The following is a 25415-nucleotide window of genomic DNA, read 5'->3' on the forward strand; positions in this document are numbered from 1 at the left end:
TAGTCCGAAAAATACTGTAGGTGTTTTTTGCATTTCCAAATGAAGGCCAAGAGGAAGTGATTGGCTCAAAGTCATTCAGCCAGCTTTTGTGTCTAAGTGGGGACTAGAACCTGTGTCTTGCCACTCCTTTAAACATTACACCACATTGGCTGTCTTTCTTAATGTTCTCATCATACACTAAATAATAAATAAGTAGTTAATTTAGTGACAGAAGTTTAATCTCACTGTGCTAAAAAGGGAGGTGGTTCTGCTCTCAAAATCCATCATCTTCCTTGCTCTCAGTAACAGGAAAACAATCATGACCAGATCATCAACTTCAACAGATCATATGAAGAAGTGGTGCTAATGAAATTCTGTCAGCTCTTTCTTTCATGTTTTAACTGTGATGGTTTCCACCAGTGGGAGATGTGGGCAGGGGTATTTCTGGAGACACATAAGGCAAATTAGCAGTCATCAATTCACACATTGTCACAAGCACCTTGGTGTCCTTGACCCAAGTGGACTAGCAAGTGGATCTAAGACACTGGACATCATTCAGTGCAGTGGTGAGATTCAAATAATTGAACAACCGGTTCTCTGTCCTAATGACCAGCTGGGTAGGTGGGGCTTGGTAGTCATGTGTCTGGGTGGGTGTGGCCAACTCAATGTCACTCACGTTGATGGGTGCTTCCCCTTAGCTGTTACAATGTCATAAGGGTTAACCAGAGAGGCAGTTTCTGTAAGCAGGGCAATAAAGATTAGGCTAGAAACAACACCAGAATGTTTCCTCCATGCCTTCCTTACAGGATTAGCCCTGTAAAGTGGAAAAAAACAAAATAAGATTTCTTCCAACAACCGGTTCTCCCAACTGCTTAGAAAGTTAACAACCAGTTATCCTGAATAGGTGCAAACTGGCTGAATCCCACCACTGATTCAGTGGCACCACCAACACAGAGCTAATACACATTGATTTCCAGCAGAGTTAGCCAAAGACAGTTTACTATAGAAGGCCAAGAACAATGCAGCATGCAGTGGAATTTGAGTCTCTGCTTATGAGCGCTGCACTTCATTGGAGCTAGCCGTGTTTCACGCCAGCTTAATAATATTGTAAAGGTGTTTCTTTTTCTCCCATGCTGCTCTTTCTCACAAGCATTTCAGAGCATATCTTTTGTGCAGGACTTTCATTCTCTCCTGCCATACATAGGTGTGATATGCCAAAAGAAACAGAGCCATACAGGGCCATTGAGAAGAAAAATATCCCCCATATTTGCAGAAATGCAGGAGCCTGTGGACATGGAGCTTTTTGATACCACAAAATATTCAGTTGAAAAGGTAAAAGGTTCGGAGGCTCTTAGATGACTTGCAGATTGGAACTTCTCTATTAGTTGGTAAGGAGAGAGAAGTCTCATTCATGTTTTTTCCTCTGATTTTAGTAAAATGTATCACTTTATAATAGTACATAGTAGTTGATAATCAACACATCATTTTTTAAAATATGATTTAAGACTGTATTGATTCTCTTTGCTTGTAGAAACTATAGCTTTTCCAATATAGAATATTACCTTTTTAAAGTTTGTTTTAGATTTACTACTAAGATCAACATTATTCTGAATAATGTCCATGAGTTATTCCAGACTACAGAATATTTTGCTGTTTAGATTTCATCATTTGTAGATCTTGCAGTGGCTAAGATGCTGAGCTTGTAGATCAGAAAGGTCGGCAGTTTGGCGGTTTGAATCCCTAGTATAGGTCTCTGAACTAGATGACCTGCAAGGTCCCTTCCAACTCTGTTACTGTTAATCTAGATATGCTGTGACACTATATAGCCCTTTGAGAGAAACAGTGCATGAAGTCATGTGTATGAGATCACCTAAGCGAGTGTTTCTCAATCCTGAGACTAGAGACCTCAACTCTCAGAATTCCCTCAACAGCATGCTGGTTGGGAGATTCTGGGTACTGAGTCCCGGGGTCTTAAAGTTGCCAAGATTGAAAAAACACATTGACCCAAGCAATTAAATTAAACGTTTCAAAGCGTTGTATCGTAGTTAATGAAACCAAACAAAGAAACAAAAACCCGCGCATGTTCAATGCAACGAGAATGCATCTGAAATATTACTTGCTTCTCTCAGAGTACCCTACAAAAACAAGCAAGGCGAGGAGGGGAAATTGCAACCGCTCCCTCGAAAACGGGCGGGATTCAAGAACGGAATCAATAATTTCATAACCTCATGCATATGCATTACATGGGCCGTGTTCTTTTACGTAAAAAAGGGTGCCAATTCGAGGCCGGCTCGAGTGCTGAGTCCCCCTGCTCGCAAGGAGTCGCTGCAAAGCCGCGGCGGCGGCGGCGGAGACAGGACGAGGCTGCGAGGCTGCCGGGTGTGGATCCGCTGCCTTTTCATCTCTCCTGCCGCGGCGGCCGGCTCATCTCAGCCATGGCGGTGACGAGGAAGATCGCAATTCGCCTGGCGTACTCGGTGGTCGGGATGATCTCGGGGGTGTCGGCCTTCCTCGCCTGGAACCTGGCGCCGAGACTGCGGCAGCCTTACACCGCCTCCGCCGGCGGACTCTCGGGTGAGCCTCTCTGATCGGCAGCGGGAAACGCGCCTACTACGGGTCTGGTTGACTGGCCTCCGCGCTCTCCTTTTCTCCCTGCTTTTGAGTCCGTCTCCGGCTCCCACCAAGCCCGGGAGGGGAGCGTAGCCGCGCTCCCCCGCACCGTTTCAACCCTGCCAACCCGACTGCCTCCTTTCCTAACTCCGGTGTACACGAAGGGAAGAACCACCGCCTTGGATTTGTTTGCGGGTGGAGGGGAGAAAAGGGCTGTTTTAGAAGGGAGGAGGGATGGTTTTATCTACTCCAAAGTAAGTTGTACCGAGTTCGGTAGGGCTTTAAAGGCGAACAAGATTGTAGGTGTCATCTTTATTTTTCTTATTTTCCTGCCCCCAAGTGGCTTGCTCTGCATCTCGCTTTTTGTATATGGTCAGGTGCCCAAGGCAGCCCTGCCGAGAAAAACACAGCCAATCGTACAATCGAAGTTTCTAGTCCACAAAGCTTAATAAATCACTAGGGATTTGTCCAAGCAGTCATCTGAATTTTTTTTAAAAAAAACTGACTCAAAGGGGAGGGGGGTTTAAAGAAAGGCGATTCTTCAGTCAAACTCACGTTACTTAGTTGTTATTTATTAGATGTATATCTCATCTTCCAATCAGGATGCAATATGATGCTCCCTTGTCTATTTCCCTTCACAACCACATTGTGAAGATAGATTGGGCTGAGGAAGAATGAGAGCCCCCAAAGTCATCCTGTGAGCTTCTGTGGCTGAGGCTGAGTTTCGCTATGACAGATAGTAGCCTTGATTTACCATCTGTCTTAACAGTTATTTTATTTTATTTTTTCTGCCTGTTGCTTTAGGCCTACTCTAAAACAAAACCCAATGAAAATACAGAGACATTAAAAATGAATGTTTCTGAAAAGTCAGCTGATTGTTTTGTTTTCAGCTTTTGATACAGTTTGGTTGCGTGGTTGTGATTTGTACTGACACTGTATTGATCACATTTTTTTCTAATAGTTTTATTTGTATAGTGGTTAATGATGTACCACGCAGGAACATCATGCTAAGCCACCTTCCTCTTGTGTTTCATTTGTTACATTGGTATCTTGCCTCTTCAGGGAGTTTCAGATGTAATCTTTTCAATTTGTCAGATGTTTACAACAGTCCTGTGAAGTGGGATGGGCAGAGAAATAGTGGTGGGCTCACTATTATGCAAATCATATGGGTGAGATTAAGAGTTTGAATGGGACCTTCAAACTTTAACGAACCTCTGATCCTAGCATTTTATTTATTCAATTTATATGGCCACACCACTTTATCTAAGTGACTCTGGGCAGTTCACAACAGATAAAAACAATCCAATCAAAAACATGGTAAAAAGCAATGCACAGACATATAAAAAAACAATCCATAATGAATTAAAAAAATAGACAATCAAGATCACAACAGAATTTATCCTACATCAGCTCAACACAGGCATTGTAAGAGCTCCTCGCCATATCCAGACTCCTAGTCATGGTGATACTTCAAAGCCTTTTTAAAAAGGTAGCAGAGTCAGGGCAAAGCTAAGTTTTGGAGGGTTGATGTTCTATAAGGTGGGAACCCCAGCAGAAAATGCTCTGTTCCTGGACTTATAATATGCTGAACCTGATGGGTGGATAGATGCAACTGGTGATACCTCCTTGAAATTCATGACACCAATGTTCTCCAATCTTTTAGGCTGGTTGGCACCTTTTGGCAGCAAACAAAAAGTTCAACTGCTTCATTTTTATTTTCTGAGAAAGGTTAGAAGTCCAGAGGCATTCCTGGAAGGAAAGGTGATCCAAGAAACTAGCTTTGGAAGTTTTCAATTTCTCTTGGTTAAACTCTCCCTTGAGTTGAGTTCCACTTCTGGTGATTCCAGAGACCCATCTGTGTAATTCTGTGTAAGTAGTTTGTCATTGCCTTCTGGAATGCATTCTGGGGACTTCTCACCCATGTCTGAACCCAAATATTTCTTGATTCTCTCTCATTCACAAACTAACCAGGTCTTATCCTGCTTTGCTTTTCCTGGACAGCCAAAGGCACCTCAGTGCAGTCTCATTAATTTAACATTTTTTAAAAAATATATAAAAGGTGAGGCAGGGAGGTAGGTGGGCCCTAAAAGAAATGTCTGAGGTTCCAGTGGAGGTCCTCTAGTAACCCTGGAGTCAACATTTTAATGTGCCATCAATATATCATAGCACCTAGAAGCCAGACTTCTGTGAAGAAGATGGATTTACCAATTTAAATGTGACTCTGCATTTGCATTATGTAATTAGTAGCCTTGACTGCTCAGGACTTTATTTACATTATTTCTTGCAGTGCATTTATTTATGGTACTTGCTTTACATGCAGCAGAAGATCTCTGCGTATAACTAGAAGAGCAGCATACTGTAGAAGAAGCAAACAGCTAAGGCGAAACCACACAGTTAAAACATGCAACTTCTAAATGAGTTTCAAAACATGCAACTTCCTTCAAGGGATTGGTGAACGAAAGAGTCTTTTCCTGGTGCTCAAAAACCAGAGCTTTCGTCCCCACGAGCCTCTCTAGAGAATCTGTATCTTAACTGGAACATCTATGCCACGGAAAGGGCCTTCATGTGCTTTCTGAGTTCCTCTTTAATTCTGGTCAAATGCAGTAGGCTTTTCAACAATAACCTTCATTGTGTAGGAAAAAGGCAGTAGACTTTTTAGCCAACTGCCGTTGTGTGCAACACTACAGCCACAAAGCAAAAGGTTTAGGAAACCCTTGGGGTGCCATACAAAGTGACAGTCCCATCAAAGACTTGCATTGCAGCCTTCACCTGATGCACTCCAGGTAGTTTGGATTCCATTGCACCAGTAAGTTGGGAAACACTGGTCTTGATGTCGAAATTGATCTGGTTCTTCCTAGTGCACAACGAGCTGAGTACAGTCTTCCAAGCAATAAACTGTTGTGGGTGCTACCCGACCACAGTTGTCTGATAGATGTCATGCCTTGCCAAAGTGCTTTCTCTATTGCTGTCACTTCAAAGCTTGCGGTGGGAGTATAGAAAATTTAAGCCAAACAGACCTGTTCAGCATTAAGCCACAACAAAACCAAAGCAATAGCCGTCCTGTTTTGTCAGTTGCATATACTTTCCACCCAGAAATACTAAGCGAGCTCTTCCCAGCTTATCCATTTTAAGTCTGGTTGGGTTAGGATGCAAATGGGCCTGTATTTCTTCTGTCAGTCTTACTTTCATCAGCAAGTGGCAATTTGCATCAGGGCAGGGCCATGCACGGTGGACATCTGTTTACTTTCATTTGTCCCTGGGTAGGAATTGTCTGCCAAGGCCTGGTTAAGGAAATTGTGATGATAGGATTAACTCAGAAGGAAATGGGTAGCTTCTTTTCCAACTAACAAATTTTATTCGGTTTTCATGAGGTACAGCTCACTTCACCAGGGCATGGGTTGGCTAGATTGATGTAGGATTTCACAAAAGCCTATACCTTTTTATAAAATGTTGGTCTGAATAGAAATTACCAGTTTCTTTTTTAAGGGTTGTTTTTCTGTTTTTGTTTTTTGCAACCATAGAGTAATACATCTCTTCTACGGTTCCACCACAAATCCGCGAAGCCCTTATCCGCGGAGACATAAGTGCGAAGACTAATTCGCGCCGTTCGAAGCGCTAAGGAAAAACACGACCCTACCGCGATGACATAATCGCGGAGGGCAAATCCGCGCATTCCCAAGCACTCAGTACCCTAAACCTAACCCTAAACCTAACCCTAAACCTAAACCTAACCCTAAACCTAACCCTAAACCTAACCCTAAACCTAATCCTAAACCTAACCTTAAACCTAACTCTAAAGCAAACCCCTAAACCTAATCCTAACCCTTACCTTAATTGAAATCGGCTTTCTGCCGCGGCGCCGTTTTAAAGCGCCCTTCTGTTGCCGCACTGTTGTTGCGGCGGTGATGAAGCGCGGTGATGACATCGCGGCTTTAGCGACGCGATTTTATCACCGCTATTTTGACGAGCACGGTTTTGTCGTGCCACGCTCTTCTACAATCACCTTCCCCACATTGACGGCTTAGGTCAGGGGTGTCAAACTTATATCGCCACGCAGCATCAAGTGACGTATTGGGACTTTTCCCCCCTTTGCTAAACCGGGCATGGGTGTGGCCAACAGGTGACGCATCCAGCTCATAAGCCACAAATTTGACAGCCCAGACTTAGGTGATTTGAAGAAATACACTGGCAATGTAAATTCATATGGCACTGCTTTATCTTGAATCAGACCACTGATCTGACTCTTCACATATTTTATTTATTGAATTTGTATCCAGCCAAAAATGCTGGAAGAGCACGTCATGTGATTGGGGTGTGCTGCAAACAGCCATAAATGCTAGCCAGCTGCCAAGCCTCCAAAATGCGATAATGTGACTTTGGGGTGTATATGTGGCCATTGGAAATCCAAATTTAGGGATTGATGAAAGAAATGTCCTTCTGGGTTTGGCTCCAAGTGGGGAAAAAGACACCGGAGACATGGAGGCTGCTGGGAAAGATGGTTTATTGGTGGACAGGACCACATGGCTTGAGCCCTGAACAGAAGATCACATGCTTCAATGTTGGTGGAGAAGAAGGGAAGGGCTGAGGGAGGGGCTTGCTAGGCTTTTTATAACCTGTTTAGTCCCACCTCTCTGTTTCCTGTTCCTGTGTAAGAAATGTATTCTGATTGGTTGTCAGACTCCCATGGGGCCATGCAGGGGCTACTCTCTAGGCTGTGTTTTGAATCCAGATTTGGTTGAGTTCTCAGATGCCATGTGGTGAGTTGGGTAAAGTTCCTTAATCCCATCCCCTCTGGAGTTGAAGTGGAGAAGTCTTTATTATGTAAAGGGACTATCTTGGCCTTCTGAAGGGCCCATTAACAGTGGGGATGGGCAGGAAGCTACAGGCAACTATTCTGTCTTTTAAAACATGTTTCTTTCTGTTCATATCCAGAGAAATATTCTGCCTTTTCAATATTTCCTAGGATATTTCATTTTTCTGGGAGAGGGCTGGATGATAACTTCCCACAGGTGTAAATAGCTCTGGAGATTTCTGTGGTAACTTCAAATGATCACGAGATGATGACTACCTGTACTTTGGAGGAGTCATGTGGATATTTGGTAATAGCGCTGCTGCTTTACTCAATAGTGTTGTAACAATAGCCTGAGAAAAGCTTGAAGAAATAATGGGGAAGAGAGAATGACAGGTATATTACATCCTTTAAGGACATTGCTAAGATTTTTTTCTATGGGAAAAGGCAAGCTCAGGGAGATTCCTAGTGAGTTGATTGAATGAAGTCTGTCTGGTTTACTAAAACCATGCTTCCAAGACAGGTGGAACACAAGGATTCCCAAAAGGTGATTTGTTGAGACTTTATGCTGGGGGCGGAAGATATTCAGGATTGGATCCATAAGAAGATGGTTTGTGTTGGGCTTTCTAATTTGATAGTAGTTACATCTGCATGTATCCTGAGTTGCTGTGGGGAATTCTTTAAAAGTTTTGTCCCAGCTATACTTGGGGAGACAGACAATAACTTGATTTTTTTTTCTTTATGTTTTGAAGCTATTAGTTCTTAGGATCCAATAACACATTTTCTGCAACCAATGTCTTTGCAAATATTTAGCAAAAAATCTTTGACATCTTAAACATCCAAGACTCCTTAAACAAAATTGTATTAATTTAAACCTGGCATATTTACATATGCAAAATATATTTTCTTTCACTGAGCTGTAATATTTTTTGTCTATGTGTGCGTGTCTTCTCCCCCCCCCCCATCTAGTTACATGTATTTAACCCAAATGATATCTAAGTGCCACGAATTTCATTTTGCATTACTACAGCAGGGATACACACACACACACACACACACACACACACATCATATGCAAACATCCAGATTTGTTCAGAAATATAATATAAACATGGAACATTTTCCTCATAGATCAGATTTCCCCCTAATGTAATGCTCTCCAGAGGAAAATTAATTTCCAAATAGGCTGAGATATAGATGATGTCTCAATTCTGCAGTGTTCCAGTCCCCATTCCTTCAATACTTTTTAAAATTAGTTAATTATCAAAACATTCTGAAAAAAAAAGTTAATGCAAAGGCTGCTTTAGCCAATAGCCTGAATTACTTGGCTGAGGGGGGGGGGGAACCTGTTTAAAGGGGGGGGGCATTTCTCTCACATTGTTTCAGTATCATATACTCTATTATATTCCCTGCCTGCATTTTTTATTTTTAAATTAAACGAGAGCATTTAGCATGCTGCAACCTAAGGAAGGCATCAGGCGCAAGCATTAACTTCTCCCCTCCCGAGAATCTGGAATGTTTGTTTATTATTTATTTAAATTGATTAACCACCCAACTCCAGGGAAATATTGGTTTCCAGACGGTTGCAGGCCATACCATTATCAGTTAAAAATCTGCCTAGATGTTAGGAAAACTGTTAAAAAGAGAATTACAAGATTCATATTAATAGATGAGGATCAGTGGTGGGATTCAAATTTTTTTTACTACTGGTTCTGTGGGCATCGCTTGGTGGGTGTGGTGTGGCTTGATGGGCGTGACTTGGTGGGCATAGCAGGGGAAGGTTACTGCAAAATCCCCATTCCCTCCCGATCAGCTGGGACTCAGGAGGCAGAGAATAGATGGGAGCGGGGCCAGTCAGAAGTGGCATTTACTGATTCTCCAAAACTACTCAAAATTTCCGCTACCGGTTCTCCAGAACTGGTCAGAATCTGCTGATGAAGATGTAATTGGCAAATCAGCTTTTTAAAATTCCTATTTGGGAAGTTGGCCTGGTATAGCTGGGCATTTCAGACCAGCTAATCGAGCTTTGTGCTCTGTGTGAAGAAAGGCTTTTTGAGAAGAAGAGTTTGCAGATGGCTTAGCCCTTTCCTGCCAAAGCCGATTATCAGCTTTGGTAGGACTGTACTTGTTAACCTGATTTGTTTTCTCCCGGGAGGGAGGTAACATTTTATCCCCTTCCTCAAAGACCCTTACTAGTGATTGCACAGTGGTGAAATACATCAGTGTGTATGGATGGACACTGGTGGTTCTGAGCCTTTGTGATGTTATTTTGCTCTGATGAAAGAAATGTCCTTCTGGGTTCAGCTCCAAGTGGGGAAAAAGACACTGGAGACAGGGAGGCTGCTTGGAAAGATGGTTTATGGTTGGACAGGGCCACATGGCTTGAGCCCTGAACAGAAAAGGTGATCACATGCTTCAATGTTGGTGGAGAAGAAGAGAAGGGCTGATGGAGGGGCTTGCTAGGCTTTTTATAACCTGTTTAGTCCCACCTCTCTGTTTCCTGTTCCTGTGTAAGAAATGTATTCTGATTGGTTGTCAGACTCCCATGGGGCTGTGCAGGGGCTACTCTCTAGGCTGTGATGAGTTCTCAGATGCCTTGTGGTCAGTTGAGTAAAGTTCCAACATTATCATGCCTTTACTCCCATCCCCCCCTGGGGCTGCAGTGGAGAAGTCTTTATTATGTAAAGTGGCTAGCCTGGCCCTCTCAATGGCCCATTGACAAAGTGGGGATGGGCAGGAAGCTACAGGCAACTATTCTGTCTCTTAAAACAGGTTTGTTTCTTTTCACATCCAGAGAAATATTCTGCCTTTTCAATATTTCTTAGGATATTTCATTTTTCTGGGAGAGGGCTGGATGATAACTTCCCACACCTCTAATTATGGGTGAATTTAATGCTTGCTAGTTTAGGAACATATCTGGGATTCCACCAAATCAATTTTTTGGAAGTTGTGGAAATGAGTGCATGTTGTTTCCTGGATATTCTGCTCTTTTGAACAAGTCACCCTGAGGGATTTTCATCAGTCAGATGTTGCCTCACATCTGGAACGCAACCTAGAATTTTAGCAAGAGAGTTGTGTTGGGCCAAAAGAATGACTCCATTCAGGGCTGAGGAAGACAACAACAAGCTGCAAACGGTACCTCCCTTAAACCTCCTGCTGGACAATTGCTGATGTCACTTCTCCCACACCCAGGGGAGGGGGAGGGGAGACAGATCAACCCAGTTGTTTTTCTGGAGCAGCCTGGTATGAACAAGCCAAGAATTTGCTTGTGTTGGATGTGTACCAAAGAGATCATGCCTGAATATGTGGTCTTCTCACAAGAGCCTTTATGCTTAGGGGAAATGATCCTTCAGAGCCATGGATCTTCTGCAGCTCAGACAGAAGGAATTCCAGGCCCAGATCATGATTGTAGGAAGTTAGCGCCCAGCCCTCTCCTAGAGGAATGAAATATTCTAGGAAATATTTTAAAAGGCAGAATATTATGTTTCCCTAGATGAGAAAAGGAGAAACATGTTTTAAAAAGCAGCTTCCTGCAGATCCCTGCCCTCCCCCTTCAGCTCCAGGGTGATGGGATTAAGAGATGGCCCTCAGGACATGATAGGATTAGCCCTCTACCCATCTCACCACATGGTACCTCGGAAGATTACATCATCTATCAAGGCTCAACCAAGCTTGGGACTCAGGACAGCCTACAGAGTTGCCCCTGCATAGCCCCATGGGAGTCTGACAACCAATCAGAATACAAGCTCAAATTCAAAAGCCCAGAGAGCGTAAAACACTCAGACACTCTCAGCATCTCTGCCCTTTTTTCCTTCACCCAACATCTTCAAGGCACGTGACCATTAAAACCTTGTTTCCAAGCAACTTCCATGAATCCGGTGTCTCTTTCCGTACTAGGAACTGATCCCAGATGGACATTTCTTCCAACATGATTGTCCTCTGCTTTTGCCAAGAGTCTCATACAGGGGTGGCACTGGGCATTCGCCAGCCACATGCTTTCCAGATGTGCCAGGAACATGTCTGGAAATTTGGGGTGTTGTAGTGTGGAATTGTGGTCAAGGTATTGGACCAGCAGTAGGAGAACCCAGATTTTGGTTGTCTCTCAGCTGTAGACATTCCCTTTGGAGCCTTGGGGCCTCCGTCTCAGCCCAGCAAACTTTGCACTGTTGTTGTGGGGAACACTACCTTGAGTTCCCACAGTATTCATATCTTTGGTATCTACTCGGGTCTTCTTGGAAAGGCTAACACCTGGGGAGCAGTCCTTTCCAGAGGATATGTGCTGATGCAGAAAAGACATGTTTTTTGGATCCTAAAAGGAGTGTGCCAATTTTGCAGGATCAAATTTTCTGGGTAGGTTTCATGGGTGACAGGCGGTCCCTTAAATCCCCAGGCTCTATACATAAGCAATCTCTGATCATTTATCCTATGTAGTTAATCACTGTGTTGTCTTCCTTTTTTCTTAGAGGTGTTGAAGATATGGGTTTACAGATAGTCCTCAACTTACAACTATATTTAAATGAGCAGCAAAAAACCTGACTTAACAACGGGGCCTTGCACTTGTGCATCATAGTATCCATATTAGGTACAAGATGAAAATTTGGATCCTTGGACAACCGGAATTTATTTGCAATGGTTGCAGTGTCATGGGGTCATGTGATGGCTATTTGCAACATTGCCAGCTGATTACTGACAAGCAGAGTCATTGGTGGAAACCAGACTCACTTAACAATTGCAGCAGAGGTGGTTATTCAGCAGGTTCTGACCAGTTCTGGAGAACCGGTAGCAGAAATTTTGAGTAGTTTGGAGAACCAGTAAATACCACCATCTGACTGGCTCCACCCCCCATCTATTCTCTGCTTCCCAAGTCCCAGCTGATCAGGAGGGAATGGGGATTTTGTAGTATCCTTCCCCTGGAGTGGGGAAGGAATGGAGATTTTGCAGTATCCTTCCCCTGCCATGCCCACCTAGCCATGCCCACCTAGCCACACCACGCCCACCATGCCACGCCCACAGAACCGGTAGTAAAAAAAATTGAATCCCACCACTGAATTGCAGTGATTCGTTTAACAACTATGACAAAAAGATTGTAAAATTGGTTGCAATTCAATTAAGGCACTTAACAACTGTCTTGATTAGCAACAAAAATTCTGGTCCAAATGTGGTTTAAGCTGAGGACTACCTATATCGATATCACTTAGTTTTGATGAGCACCTGGTTTAAGCAAATGGGATACTCTTTCTAATTAACTGGCCCCACGAGATACCACTTTGAGTGCAAGTCAACATCTTTGCTCTTATAAAGGTATCCTCAACTTTCGACCACAATTGAGCTCCAGATTTCCATTACTAAAGAAGACAGTTGTTAAGTGAGTTTTGCTCCATTTTACGGCCTGTCTTGCCACACATTGTTGCGTGAATCCCTAGAGTAAGTTAATAACACAGCTGTTACGTGAATCTGGGTTCCCCATCGACTTTGCTGCCCACGGCAACTGTCATAAATATAAACCAATTGCCAGGTGTCCAAATTTTGATCACATGATCATGGGGATGCTGCAGACACTTGTACAATAGTCAAGTCCATTTTTCCAGTGCCCTTGACACTTCGGTCACCAAATCAATGGTTGTAAGTCGAGGTCTATCTGAATTTTAGTTTGTTTGGTTTCTAGAACTGATAAATAATAAATTATGAGTGTATGAATAAAATGCAGCATTAGCCAAACTAAATCTCTTTATAACGTCTACTTAACTTTTATGTAACTATTCCTAGAGGATGCATCCATATTTAATTGAAAGCTCTTCATACTAAAAATTATCCTGATTGCAACTTGATGATGTGCCTCTAGAAAGCTTTCTCTTTTTTTCCTTTTTTCTTTTTCTCTTCTAACTAAGCAGCTCAAAGGACCTATGTGGTAATAGATTATCAAATTTTAATGCTACTGAATAATTCAATAAAGTTTTTTCCTAGTAATAAATGTACTATAAAATAAAATATACTTGTCGATAGGTATATTGTAGATTGCACCGTCCACATTTTAAAAAAAGCAAAACAAGGTCTTTTGCTTACTTGACCAGAGAGTGCAAATGTAGAAATTGTGACTGGGGTTTTGGGAAGTTCTTGATTTCTTGAACATTTTTGCCAACTCATTCCTTTCCAAAGAAGTATTTTGCTGAGTCACAGGGACATTTTTTTCAGTGCAATGTCAGGAGTCTCGGGAGTCCCTCATCACAAGGCAGTTTGGCTTCCTTAAAAAGTGACTCAGTTTTTGAACACATGAGGAAAAAAACTGAACCTGACAATTTCTTGCTCAGAAAAACAGGGAAGGGATGAAAATATGACTTGGCATATTTAATTGCTTATGTCGACCAGAGGTTTGTTTGTCTTTAAGTCAACTTCTAAAAAAGAGGAAGTTTCCTCTTTGGATGAGCTTGAAAAACACTTTGTGGATTACTGTTTCCTCCTAAAGAAACTCAGAGAAGCCCATTATATTATACGTTGGTTTTTTTAGTGCATATTCATCTTAAGAGTTTTCTAGACAAGGAGTCACCAACCTTTCGAACCACAGGAACCATTAAATCCATAATTTTAAATCCCGTGGACCACTAATGTGAACTTTTTAAAAAGATAAATAGTATTTAGTGCAATATAAAAAATCCAAATAATTTTTCTGCAGACCACCAAAATTTTCTCATGTTCCCCGTGGACCACTGGTTGATGACCACTAGCTCCCCTGCTTTCTAGAATTAGCTATAACCATTAGTCTCATTCTTGCAGTCAGCCCGTGAGTCTTTCTGTTCCAGTTTTGCTGGTGGACTTCCTTCTCCCAACTTGTGCTTTTCAGGCATGTGGTGGCCTATGAGTCTCAGAATTGTCAGTGATATCTGAAGAGCTTTTAGTTAGGAAAAATAGAGGCAATAAAGCTGAGAAGAAGGGGGATTTCCAAGAGCCATGCACATTATGGGAGTTCACTGGGATTCCCCTCCATCAGAGCAGGACCTTGGAGAGAACAAACTTTTTCTCCCGTACTAATAAAAAAAACCTACAAGTTGCTTTAACAATAACCTGGGTGTGTGTGTGTTAATGAGGAGGCAGGCCCTATTGGTACCCAAGGAAACTTTTTCCTACCTAAAATAGTAGTAAAATTTAAAACCCTCCATATTTTTGCTATAATTCAAGGGTTGAAAAAGAAGATATCTTTGGGATTATTATTTTTTTTAGTAGCAATTGTGTTAATTGTTCACTCTTGCTTATGATTCATATTCTCTATCCTGGCCACTTCTGTTAATTATTGAACATTGATTTGATTTAAGGATTTTGAGATCTTCAAATGAGATATAGACTGGTGGGATTCAGCCAGTTTGCACCACTTTGGGAGAACCAGTTGTTAACTTTCTGAGCATTTTGGTGAACTGGTTGTTGGAAGAAATCATTGGGGCAAAGGGAAATCATAGGGACTGGATGAGGGCTAACAAGCTTGTGCTCAACCCGTATAAGATCGAGTGGCTGTTGTGTTTCCCTCCCACTAATTTGGCAAGTGTTCCATCTCTCAGGCTGGGGGGTCAAATTTTATACCCCTCAGACAGGGTTCGCAACTTGGGAGTCCTCCTGGACCCACTGCTGACCTTTGACCACCATTTGTCAGCTGTGACCAGGGGGGCATTTGCCCAGGTTCACCTGGTGCGCCAGTTGCGACCCTACCTGAACCGGGAGGCCCTCACAACAGTCACTCGTGCCCTTGTGACCTCTAGGCTAGAATACTGCAACGTGCTCTACATGGGGCTGCCCTTGAAGAGCATCCGGCGACTTCAGCTAGTCCAGAATGCGGCCGCGCGAGCGATTGTGGGTGCACCTCGGTTCACCCACATAACACCTATCCTCCGCGAGCTGCGCTGGCTACCTGTTGATCTCCGGGTGCGCTTCAAGGTGCTACTTGCCACCCATAAAGCCCTTCATGGTAGTGGATCTGGATACTTGAGAGACCGCCTCCTGCCAATTACCTCCTTGCGACCAATTAGATCACATAGATTAGGCCTCCTCCGGATCCCATCTGCCAGTCAGTGTCGACTGGCGACCACGCGGAGGAGAGCCTTCTCAGTAGTAGCTCCGACCCTTTGGAACGATCTCCCCGTGGAGATTCGTACCCTCACCACCCTCCAGACCTTCCGCGCAGCCCTTAAAATCTGGCTATCCCGTCAGGCCTGGGGCTAAGATTGTAATCTATCCCCACCCGAATGGTATGAATGTTGTGTTCTTTTTAATTATGTATTGTGCTTATGTGTCATTGTTTGTATCCCCTTTCCCTATGAGTTGTAAGCCGCCCTGAGTCCCCCCAGGGAAAAGGGCGGCCTATAAATAAACTTTTCCAATTCTAATTTCCAATTTCCAAAGAACCAATTGTTAAATTATCTGAATCCCATGACTGAATATAGTACTTTAATATGCTGTACAGGTAGTCCTCGATTTACAACCACAGTTGAGCCCAAAATGTCTGTTGCTAAGTGAGACAGTTTAAGGGATTTTTGCCCCATTTTAAGACCTTTCTTGCCAGAGTTGTTAAATGAATCTCTGCAGTTAAGTTAGTAACATGGTTTCTAAGCGAACCCAGCTTCACCATTGACTTTGTTTGTCGGAAGGCTGCAAAAGGAGATCGCATGACCTGGGGCACTGCATAAATATGAACCAGTTGCCAAGCATCCAAATTTTGATCCTGTGAACATGGGGATGCTTCAATGGTCATAAGTATGAAAAACGGTCATCAGTCACTTTTTCTCAGCGACGTTGTAACTTCAGTCACTAAATGTTGTAACTTGAGGACTACCTGTAATAATCTAATATTATTTTCTCTTTTGGGTTCAGTGTGATATGACTTGCCAATCTTTTTTCTTTCTTTCCTTTTTCCACTTCTTTTTATCTTGACTGTGTGTTTTAAATGTACACTAACATTAAAAGAAGGTGGCCCTTAATGCATTGGCCAACAATTGCCAATAATGGAGCTGTGGGTTGTGTTGCGGAACCTCCAGGACGCAGCCTATCAGTCCTTCTTGCAGGTTCTCCTTTGGCTCATCTGCATATCTGAAATGTGTACATGTGTTCACTATAGATAGATATATGTACATCAACACTCGCTTAAAGGTTTGCAAATAGACTTGCACTATGTGGGTGTAACACTAAGCTCTCTGCTTGTTAGTTTTATTTCTGTGCCCTTTCGGAGGTCTTGAGGCATTCCCACTATAGTGCAGAGCTATAACAGCTGCTGCTGATTTCTTAAAGGTGATAAAAGTAAAGATGCCCCCCCCCCTATTCTTCACCCCCGCAGTTTGAGTTTATCTCTGGTGACAGATAGAGACAGATGGGGCAACTTTTTCCCCACTGCATCCACACGTTTAGGAGTTAGCTTCATATGTACAAAAGAACCCTGGTGATTCCTTAGAATAACAGAGTTGGAAGGGACCTTGGAGATCTTCTAGTCCAACCCCCTGCTTAAGCAGGAAACCCTACACCACTTCCCAAACATGGTTTTGGGAGGAAAAGAACATTCTGTTTTTCCAGATCTTAGGGTTTTTTTTTCCTTCTTAAAGATGCTGCCAGCCAGGCTCTTAATGGTTCCCAGTGGTTCTCTGGTATCAGTCCTTGGGGTGCATAGCAATAGCAATAGCATTTAGACTTATATACCACTTCACAGTGCTTTACAGCCCTCTCTAAGCAGTTTACAAATTGCCCCCAACAATCTGGGTCCTCATTTTCCCCACCTCGGAAGGATGGAAGGCTGAGTCAACCTCGAGCCTGGTGAGATTTGAACTGCTAAATTGCAGGCAGCTGACAGTCAGCAGAAGTGGACTACAGTACTCCACTCTAACCACTGAGCCACCGTGGCTCATCATAAATGCATGGGTGCCACTGCATGCCTATCTAAGCGGCATTTTCTTGGCATCTGGCTTCCGGTGTGATCTAGATCTAGCCCTGCTCTTTTTACAAGCTTATCTGCTTCCCCTTGCTTTGGAGGTCTTGGTGCATCTCATTTTGCAAAGTATCCTCCGTTGCATGTGGTTTCTGCATTCTGATTTGCAGCTTTCCATCTCTAAAGCACCGGCTCTCTTTCCTGGACTTTTTGTTCTTCCAGATTTTTTTTTTAAAAAAAAGATAAGTCAAGGTCAGTTTGTGATGACTTCATACATTCAAACAATTTTCTTGACAGCAGAATAAAATAGAAGTACCTTGCCATTCTGTTCTTCCAGAGTCTCCCCCCCCCCCCGAGCCCCCTACTCCCCCAATTTCTCAGTTCTAGCCTTGCAATTCCGGATCTGGTCCTGCTTAGTTTGTTCATCACCATAAAGTTAACCAACATTGTTGCCATCTGTTGAGACCCTCTTGAGAAACCTCCCCCCCCCCGCCCCAAAGTGTTGTATATATTCTCCAACTCTCAGCTGCTCCTTATTTCAGGCACTGCTTTTTGTTTGTGGCAAACTTTTTTTTACCACCAGAGGGCAAATGTGGTTTGTTTGGGTCAGCGAAATCTGAAACTATATTTACCCAAAATTAAACAACAGCAGTACTATGATTAAGAGGATGTTCTGCCCCCCCTCCCCCAGCACAGACATCTCCAGATATATCGATCTCTGCTCTATTTTCTCAGCAAGAATGGCCAATTACTAGGTCGAATGGAAGGGGTTGGAACGCAGCATATTTGAAAGATGCTAAATGTTCTCCAATTTGAGTCAGTGGCTGAAGTTGTCAACCAAGGCAGCTATCCCATAATCCTGGGAAAAGACACAGCTGCTTTAAAGAGCCACAGAGCCCCACTCCCACCCCCAACATACATATACTCTTTGGCACTTATTTGGTACTAGCTGTTAACATTGCCCATGTATTTCTTTATCCCAATCCTGTATTAGACATTCACAAACGTCCGGACCAAACATAATTTCTATTGTTGCATTTTCGCGCCTTACCACAGGGAGCCCCCCCCTCTTGTGGAGTACTGTGAAGCCGTTACCATGGCAACTCCACTGTGCTGTGCAGTAGAAGCCATTTTAAGGCACAACAGACTATATCTTAACAGAAAACACACTCCAAGGGGTGTTAGGAGTGTCTTACCCCCACAGTATTTGTTTCCAGAGAGTAAGTAATCTGTGTACCAAGTTTGGTCAATGCGTTCCAGAGTTATGCTGTAACACAGGCAGGCAGGCAGGCAGGCATACATATACATATACATATACATATACATATACATATACATATACATATACATATACATATACATATACATATACATATACATATACATATACATATACATATACATATACATATACATATACATATACATATACATATACATATACATACATATACATATACATATACATATACATATACATCATATACATATACATATACATATACATATACATATACATATACATATACATATACATATACATATACATATACATATACATATACATATACATATACATATACATATATATATATATATATATATATATATATATATATATATAATGATTGAAAACAAAGCAGTGCACAGCTCTGATGTCTGATTTTTGCTAAATTAGATGGAGCTGCTTCCCCATTGTCCCAACATAGAAAATGAACCTAATTATAGTGCTGAAAAGTTATCTAGCCTACTTTTCTTCCTGATGTGCTGACTTTTTATAGGGGAAAAGTATATTGGATGAGAGACTATTACCTTAAAGAAGGACTCACTTTCACTTTGAAGTGGCATGGGGTTGAACATTTGAAGATGCTGAAAACCTGGAGCAAAGATGCTCGGAGAGCAGATGACCCTAAAACGTTTTGGATGGTGTTCCCAGGGCCCTTCCAAAAGCCATCACCAACACAGTTTTGGAATGTGATAGAATTGAAACATTCTTAAATGCACTGGGACTTATTTATTTGGTTTGTTTATTATGCTTTTTATGGTCACTTTGGTTTTTAAAAAAGCACAGTTTGATTTAAAAAACAGACACATAAATTGAAGTGACTTACAAAAACTAAACTCACAATAGAGTTTATCAGCCATAAAAATATCAATACATCCACATATTCAAAAATTTCATAACAATAATAAAACACGAACTACAACCCCACCACCACCACCACGCACACTTTAAATTCACTCAATACTTGGAAAGATTCTGTAATAGATACTGCCATTGTAGGGCAGGGACTTTCATTTTCTCCCAACACATCTTAGGTGGGCCGGTTGTCTATGAAGCAGTGGTGCAATTCAGCCGGTTCTATCTGGTTTGGGTGAACTGCTGGCAGTGGCGATGGGAGGCTCCACCCACCTGCCAGATGTCACCAAGCCCCTTTTTTGATGCTCTGCGCATTGCGCAGAGGTGGCACCCATCTGCCCGGATGTCACCAAGTCCCATTTTTGATGCTCTGCGAATGCGCAGAAGGTCCTGTGAATGCGCAGAGTTGGCACCCATGTTCCTGGATGTCACCAAGTCCCTTTTTTGATGCTCTACGCATGCGTGGAAGGTCCTGTGAATACGCAGAGGTGGCACCCATCTTCCTGGATGTCACCAAGTCTCATTTTTGATGCTCTGCGCATGCGCAGAATGTCCTGTGAATGCGCAGAGTTGGCACCCACCTGCCCGGACGTCAACAAAGCCCATTTTTGATGCTCTGTGCATGCGTGGAAGGTCCTGTGAATGCGTGGAGGTGGCACGTGTGCTCACATTTGCGAACTGGTAGCGAAGGTAAATTGATTTCACCCCTGCTATGAAGTAGTTAATTTGGAAGATTCTCAGGTTGTAACCTGAGTGTGGAATTGTATTAAATCAGTGGTAGTCAACCTTTTCCTACCTACCGCCCACTAATGGATCTTTCTTGATGGAAAAATTTCCTTACCACCCACCAGTTTTTGCGCAAGTGTGGAATATTTTTAGAAAGGAGGGTGTTTTTTTTAAAAAAAGAAATGTACGTACGTTTATCTTTTTATTTCTACTTTATGTATGTTTATAATGTTTTTAACTATGAACCAGACTAAACACTGCTTACTCTCCTCCTTTATTTTATCCCCTTTTCTCTATTTTTCTTCCCTTTTTTTTGTTAATTTTTTAAAATCTTTTCCTTTTTATCTCCTTTTTTTCCCTTCCTTAGGGCAATGTACAAAAGTAAGGCTGAGCTAGTTAGCCCACTTATTATTATTAGCCAACAATTCTCTCCTGCCTATAACTTTTCTTTCTCCTATTTTGCAACTGCTCTGTTCGGCTTCTGCCTGTCCCTGCTATCCCCTCCTCCCCTTCCCACGTGTTTGCTTCTCCTATTTTGCAACTGCGCACTCGCTCAAAAGGTTTTAACCTCCAAAGTCCCTACCACCCACCTGGAATCCCGAAACGCCCACTAGTGGGCGGTAGGGACCAGGTTGACGACCCATGTATTAAATTATTCTGAATTGAAATCAAACAGTGTTTTTCTTGTCCCTTTTTTTGGAGTGCAGCTTATCCAGTTTGGAGTTTGCATGCTCACTTTTAATTGATTCTCCTCCTCTCTTGTTTCCTATAGGTGTCTTAGCACTCTGGGCCCTAATCACACATGTGATGTATATGCAGGATTATTGGAGGACTTGGTTGAAAGGCCTGAGGTTCTTCATGTGTGTTGGCATTTTCTTTGGCATACTCTCCTTGGTGGGATTCTGTACATTCCTGGCCCTGGCCATCATGAAGAAGCAATGTAAGTTCATAATTTGTTTCTGTTTGGAAATCTAAAGCTAGCAGTTCTGTGCAGCCAAAAAAAAAAAGGTAGAACCAGTTTAGTGACAGCCATGAAATCTACTCCTATTTCCCCTCCTCCTCATTTAGAGAATCCATCAGACAGTTTCAGCGCATTCTGTCTGCAAAGAATGGGACCCTCCAGACAATATTGGACTCTATCAATCCCAGTTGATGTTGTCAGTGTTCAAAGATAATCAGAATTGTAATTCAGCAGCATCTGACTCCCTACTTTTGAGTTAGAAACCTGTACCTCAGCATGGAAGGATCCTTTGCTAAAATAGGTGTAGGTGCAAAAGGCTTATATATGAGCTGGAATCCCAATCCTACAGCCTTTCAATTGGTTGCTTTTTTAAAAAAAAGGTTTTTACTAGAAAAAACATTAAAAATGTTGGACATAGGGCGACATTTCTGACAGTCATTTCCATAGAGTTCTTAGTTCTTACAATAATAACAGTTTATATCCATTACATAGGTATGTGTAATCGGTCAAATTAGCAATAGCAATAGCAGTTAGACTTATATACCGCTTCATAGGGCTTTCAGCCCTCTCTAAGCGGTTTACAGAGTCAGCATATTGCCCCCAACAACAATCCGGGTCCTCACTTTACCCACCTCGGAAGGATGGAAGGCTGAGTCAACCCTGAGCTGGTGAGATTTGAACAGCCGAACTGCAGAACTGCAGTCAGCTGTAGTAGCCTGCGGTGCTGCATTTAACCACTGCGCTACCTAACCATTAATTCTTTCGTTATATAGTTACTGTCAGTACATATATATATGCATGTTTATGTGTGTGTGTGAGTGTGTGTGTGTGTGTGTGTGTATATATGTATTGTGTCACAACCCCTGGTATCCCCAAATATTGCAAAACACACACACACACACACACATCCAGTTCTTACCTATCATACAATATTAATACCATATTTCCATCAATTGGTTGTTTGAGCCATTGTATACTTTTCAAGTTCAAGGCTGGATCCACCAGTGCTACATTAATTCTACTTGGTTCTACAGTAATGCTTGAATACCATATGCCTCCCTTAAAAGGGGAGTCCAGGGATGGTAGATCGGTAGATCCTCAAAATGGATTGGAGATTGGCTTATTGCTTATTATTGTCTTTTCACTCATGTTGGAAGCAACAAGGTGCTTTTGGGTTGAAAGGATTAGCTGGTGACATCACCATTGCCCAGAGGATGTCCTTTCATGTCCCTGTTAAGTGGCCCATCAAAGTGGTACCTATTTATCTACTCATGGTCACCCACTTTCAAGCTGCTGGGTCAACAGAAGCTGGAGCGAGTGATGAGAGCTCATCCCATCACACGGCAGTAGCCAGGTCTCGAACACAAGCCTGCCAATTTTCAGCCTTGCATCCTAGCCACATGAACCATCACTCTCCTTACTGTCTTATACATCTGTAAGATTTGCCAAAAACAACCTTGTAAATTTATTGGACCACTTTAAACCACCCTTCTCTAATCTGGGGACGCATGTGTTTTTCCAAAACAGGTTAGGTAAAAATTCTAGGAGTTATTCCTGAAGCATCAAGCTGGTAAAGACATATACTTCCCATAGGAACAGCAGTATTCCAAGTGTTGCTCAGTTCCTTATTTCTGACTGTTGGGCATCTTGCCTGCGACTGCTGGAGTTAAAATCAAGGACTTTAGGTCAAGTGAAGGCTCCTGGGGACTCTAGATGTTGTTGAGTGATGGTTGAGTGATGGTTCTCATGATCCTCAGTCACTTTGACCATTGTTCAACAACAGTGGAAGATGGAATACTCTGGGTGGATATTGGAAGTAATGAATCAGGTTAACAAAGTAATCAACACTGGAGCTGTACTACTTTCCCCTCTTAATAAGATGCTACAATTTGCTTGTTCTTCCCAGCCTTTACGGACCCACAGAGCTACTATCTGTCCTGCATCTGGAGCATCCTTTCCCTCAAATGGGCTTTTCTCCTCGGCTTATACTCTCATCGGTACAAGAAGGAGTTTGCGGACATCAGCATTCTGAGTGACTTCTGAGATCCTGGATGTCCGTCCCATCAAAGAAAGACCTTGAAGGGTCAAGGAAGGCTGTTGTTCATCTGATTGACAGTTGGAGGCAAGGGGTTGGCCAGAAGGCGGCTGAAAAAAACAGACAGCAGGTGCCTGACCTGCTTCTGCATTTTCTTTGCTTCCTAATTGCTTTTGTCCACTCATTCGCCCTTTTGACTAGTTCTGTTTGTCCGTGTGCGCTCATCATTCACGAAGACTTTGTTGTTTGGATGGATGTCTCAAGATGTCTAGCAGGACCTGAGTTTTTGTCCCAAGTCTCTAATATCTATGACCTATGGCATTTTTCATAGTTGTTGTTTTTTTCTTTAATGAGAAGCAACTCCCCCTTTTGGGGCGGGGGCAGGGGCAAGGTCTATGATCCAGTCCTATAAAGCAAGGATTGATTTGTACTCCTTTCATACAGATGTATTTTTATAGCTCAAGGTGTGAATCCATTTTAAAACTTTTTTAAAGCAAGCTTTTCCTCCCTTCCCTGGTGCTTTGGTGAGGAGGCTTGTGTATGAGCTGCTGGTGTGGTGATCACAGTTTAGGGACAAGAAATGTATGTTGTGAACAAAACTCTGCACCTCTTTTTTTTTTCTTTAAACTTTAAATAGTTATGATGGATGTTTCTTTAATTTGAGTTAGACAAAGCTAAATACTGTTGCAAAGGCCCCTGCAGTTTTGAAGACTGACCATGTGGGTGAAGAAGGAAAATAACATTCCTATCCATACATTTTCCCTTCCTCTGTAGCTATCTGGACAACATAGGCAAGGACCTGGAGATTTCCAGATGTTGTTAATTACAGCTGCCAACAGTCTCAGCCAGTGGTGGTGAATACCATGATCTGGGCTTCAAAAGTATCTGGAAGTTCCTTCTCCATAATGTCATTATCACTTGATTTTGTTTTTTTGCTTTTTCTAAAACTGATATTTTATAAAGTGAGCAACTGAGATATTTTAGGAATGCGGAAGCCAGTTCCTTCTTTGGAGTCGACTTCATTCTCTAATTCTTGAAGACTGGGACAAAAATAGATAATTACCACGATTATTTTATTCTCTGATTTTTTACTTCTGGTTGAATAGGAATTCAGGGTTGAATAAGTTGGACTGCTGGCCAATGGGATGGTCATCCCTTTAACTGACTCACTTTTTGCGGCATATATCCGGCATAAACTAATTCACAAAAAGAAGTTTTTGTTTTAACCAAACGCTTCGCTGAGTTAGATCAAGCTTTGTGTGAGATAGAGTTGAAGAAGTGGGGTGGGTGCCACTTGTGAGAAGAAATGGTGGCTTGGGAATTTCTCTGCCTCTCCTGAACACATTTTTGTCATTGTAATGTCACTTTAAATGTTTCGGTAGTTACACCGAGGATGTGTTTGAAAGGGGATGTGTTGCACTGTTCCTCCTTCACCTATTTTCTCCCCTTTTTGCTTACACTGGGATGTGCAATCCTCCTTGAAGTTTCTGTCTTTCCGCCCTACTCTAAAAACCCTTGGTACTTCCTTGAGGCTTACAATTGTCCTCCATCCAAAGGATAGATTAGTGAAATTTGGAGTAACCTTAATTTGAATGCAGAATTATAGAGAATGACTTGTCTTTTAAACTTCTGCATCTTTACCTGTTAAATGCGCAGACCAATATTTCTCAACTTGGCAGCTTGAAGATGTGAGGACTTTGACTCCCAGAATTCTCCAGTCAGCATGTTGACTGGGGAATTCTGAGAGTTTTGAAGTTCACAGATGTTGAAGCTGCCGAGGATGAGAAACGCTGGCATTGACTTTTATGTAGAATGATCTCTAATCAGGCAACTGTGACCAACCCAATTGTTCCTAATGTGTCAGGAAGCACTGGGATGAGAATCAAGTGGTTCATGGTTCCCTTTGGGTTAATGGGCTATAAGGCAGATATAGAGATGTTTCAAGTTTATTGATGAACTCCTCAGCCTTCAAATGCCATCCTGTTTGTCAAATACGATACATGGTACTTTCATCAGGGTTGGTGATCTGCACTGCAGGGATCAGGTTTCTCGGGACTTTTTTTCCCCAATGGCACAAAAGGGATTTGATAAATTCAGGGACACCAAATCTTCATGGGAAATTTAAGAAAATGTATTAGAATAGATCTATTTAGCTCAAAGTACTCCATAGAACGAAGGTACTAATATAATAATATATCATTTACTAGGGAGGTTATGGTGAGGAAAAAGGTAGCTGGTTTGATGCCAAGCAGTGGAGAAGGTGGACCTTTGTGTCCATGC

The 25415-nt window shown here is 42.4% G+C and overlaps 1 protein-coding gene across 1 annotated transcript; it reads left to right on the plus strand.

The window, feature by feature from the left end:
• Positions 1 to 2318: 2318 nt before the first annotated feature.
• Positions 2319 to 23506, plus strand: SLC48A1 (solute carrier family 48 member 1). Its single transcript, XM_087710650.1, has 3 exons — positions 2319 to 2553; positions 20912 to 21079; positions 23007 to 23506. Exons 1-3 carry the CDS (start codon positions 2415 to 2417, stop codon positions 23141 to 23143), a joined length of 444 nt encoding a protein of 147 aa, XP_087566776.1. The 5' UTR covers positions 2319 to 2414; the 3' UTR covers positions 23144 to 23506.
• The last annotated feature ends 1909 nt before the right edge of the window (positions 23507 to 25415 follow it).

Source organism: Thamnophis sirtalis, unplaced genomic scaffold (assembly GCF_051295495.1).
Source record: "Thamnophis sirtalis isolate CommonGarterSnake01/CBP01778 unplaced genomic scaffold, rThaSir2_p1.2 scaffold_3, whole genome shotgun sequence".
NCBI classification, from domain to species: domain Eukaryota; kingdom Metazoa; phylum Chordata; class Lepidosauria; order Squamata; family Natricidae; genus Thamnophis; species Thamnophis sirtalis.

Coding starts and splice junctions, on each gene's coding strand:
- SLC48A1 (XM_087710650.1), top strand. CDS start 2,415: ATGGCGGTGACGAGGAAGATCGCAATTCGCCTGGCGTACTCGGTGGTC. Junction 2,554..20,911: donor CTCCGCCGGCGGACTCTCGG/GTGAGCCTCTCT, acceptor TGTTTCCTATAG/GTGTCTTAGCACTCTGGGCC. Junction 21,080..23,006: donor GGCCATCATGAAGAAGCAAT/GTAAGTTCATAA, acceptor TGTTCTTCCCAG/CCTTTACGGACCCACAGAGC.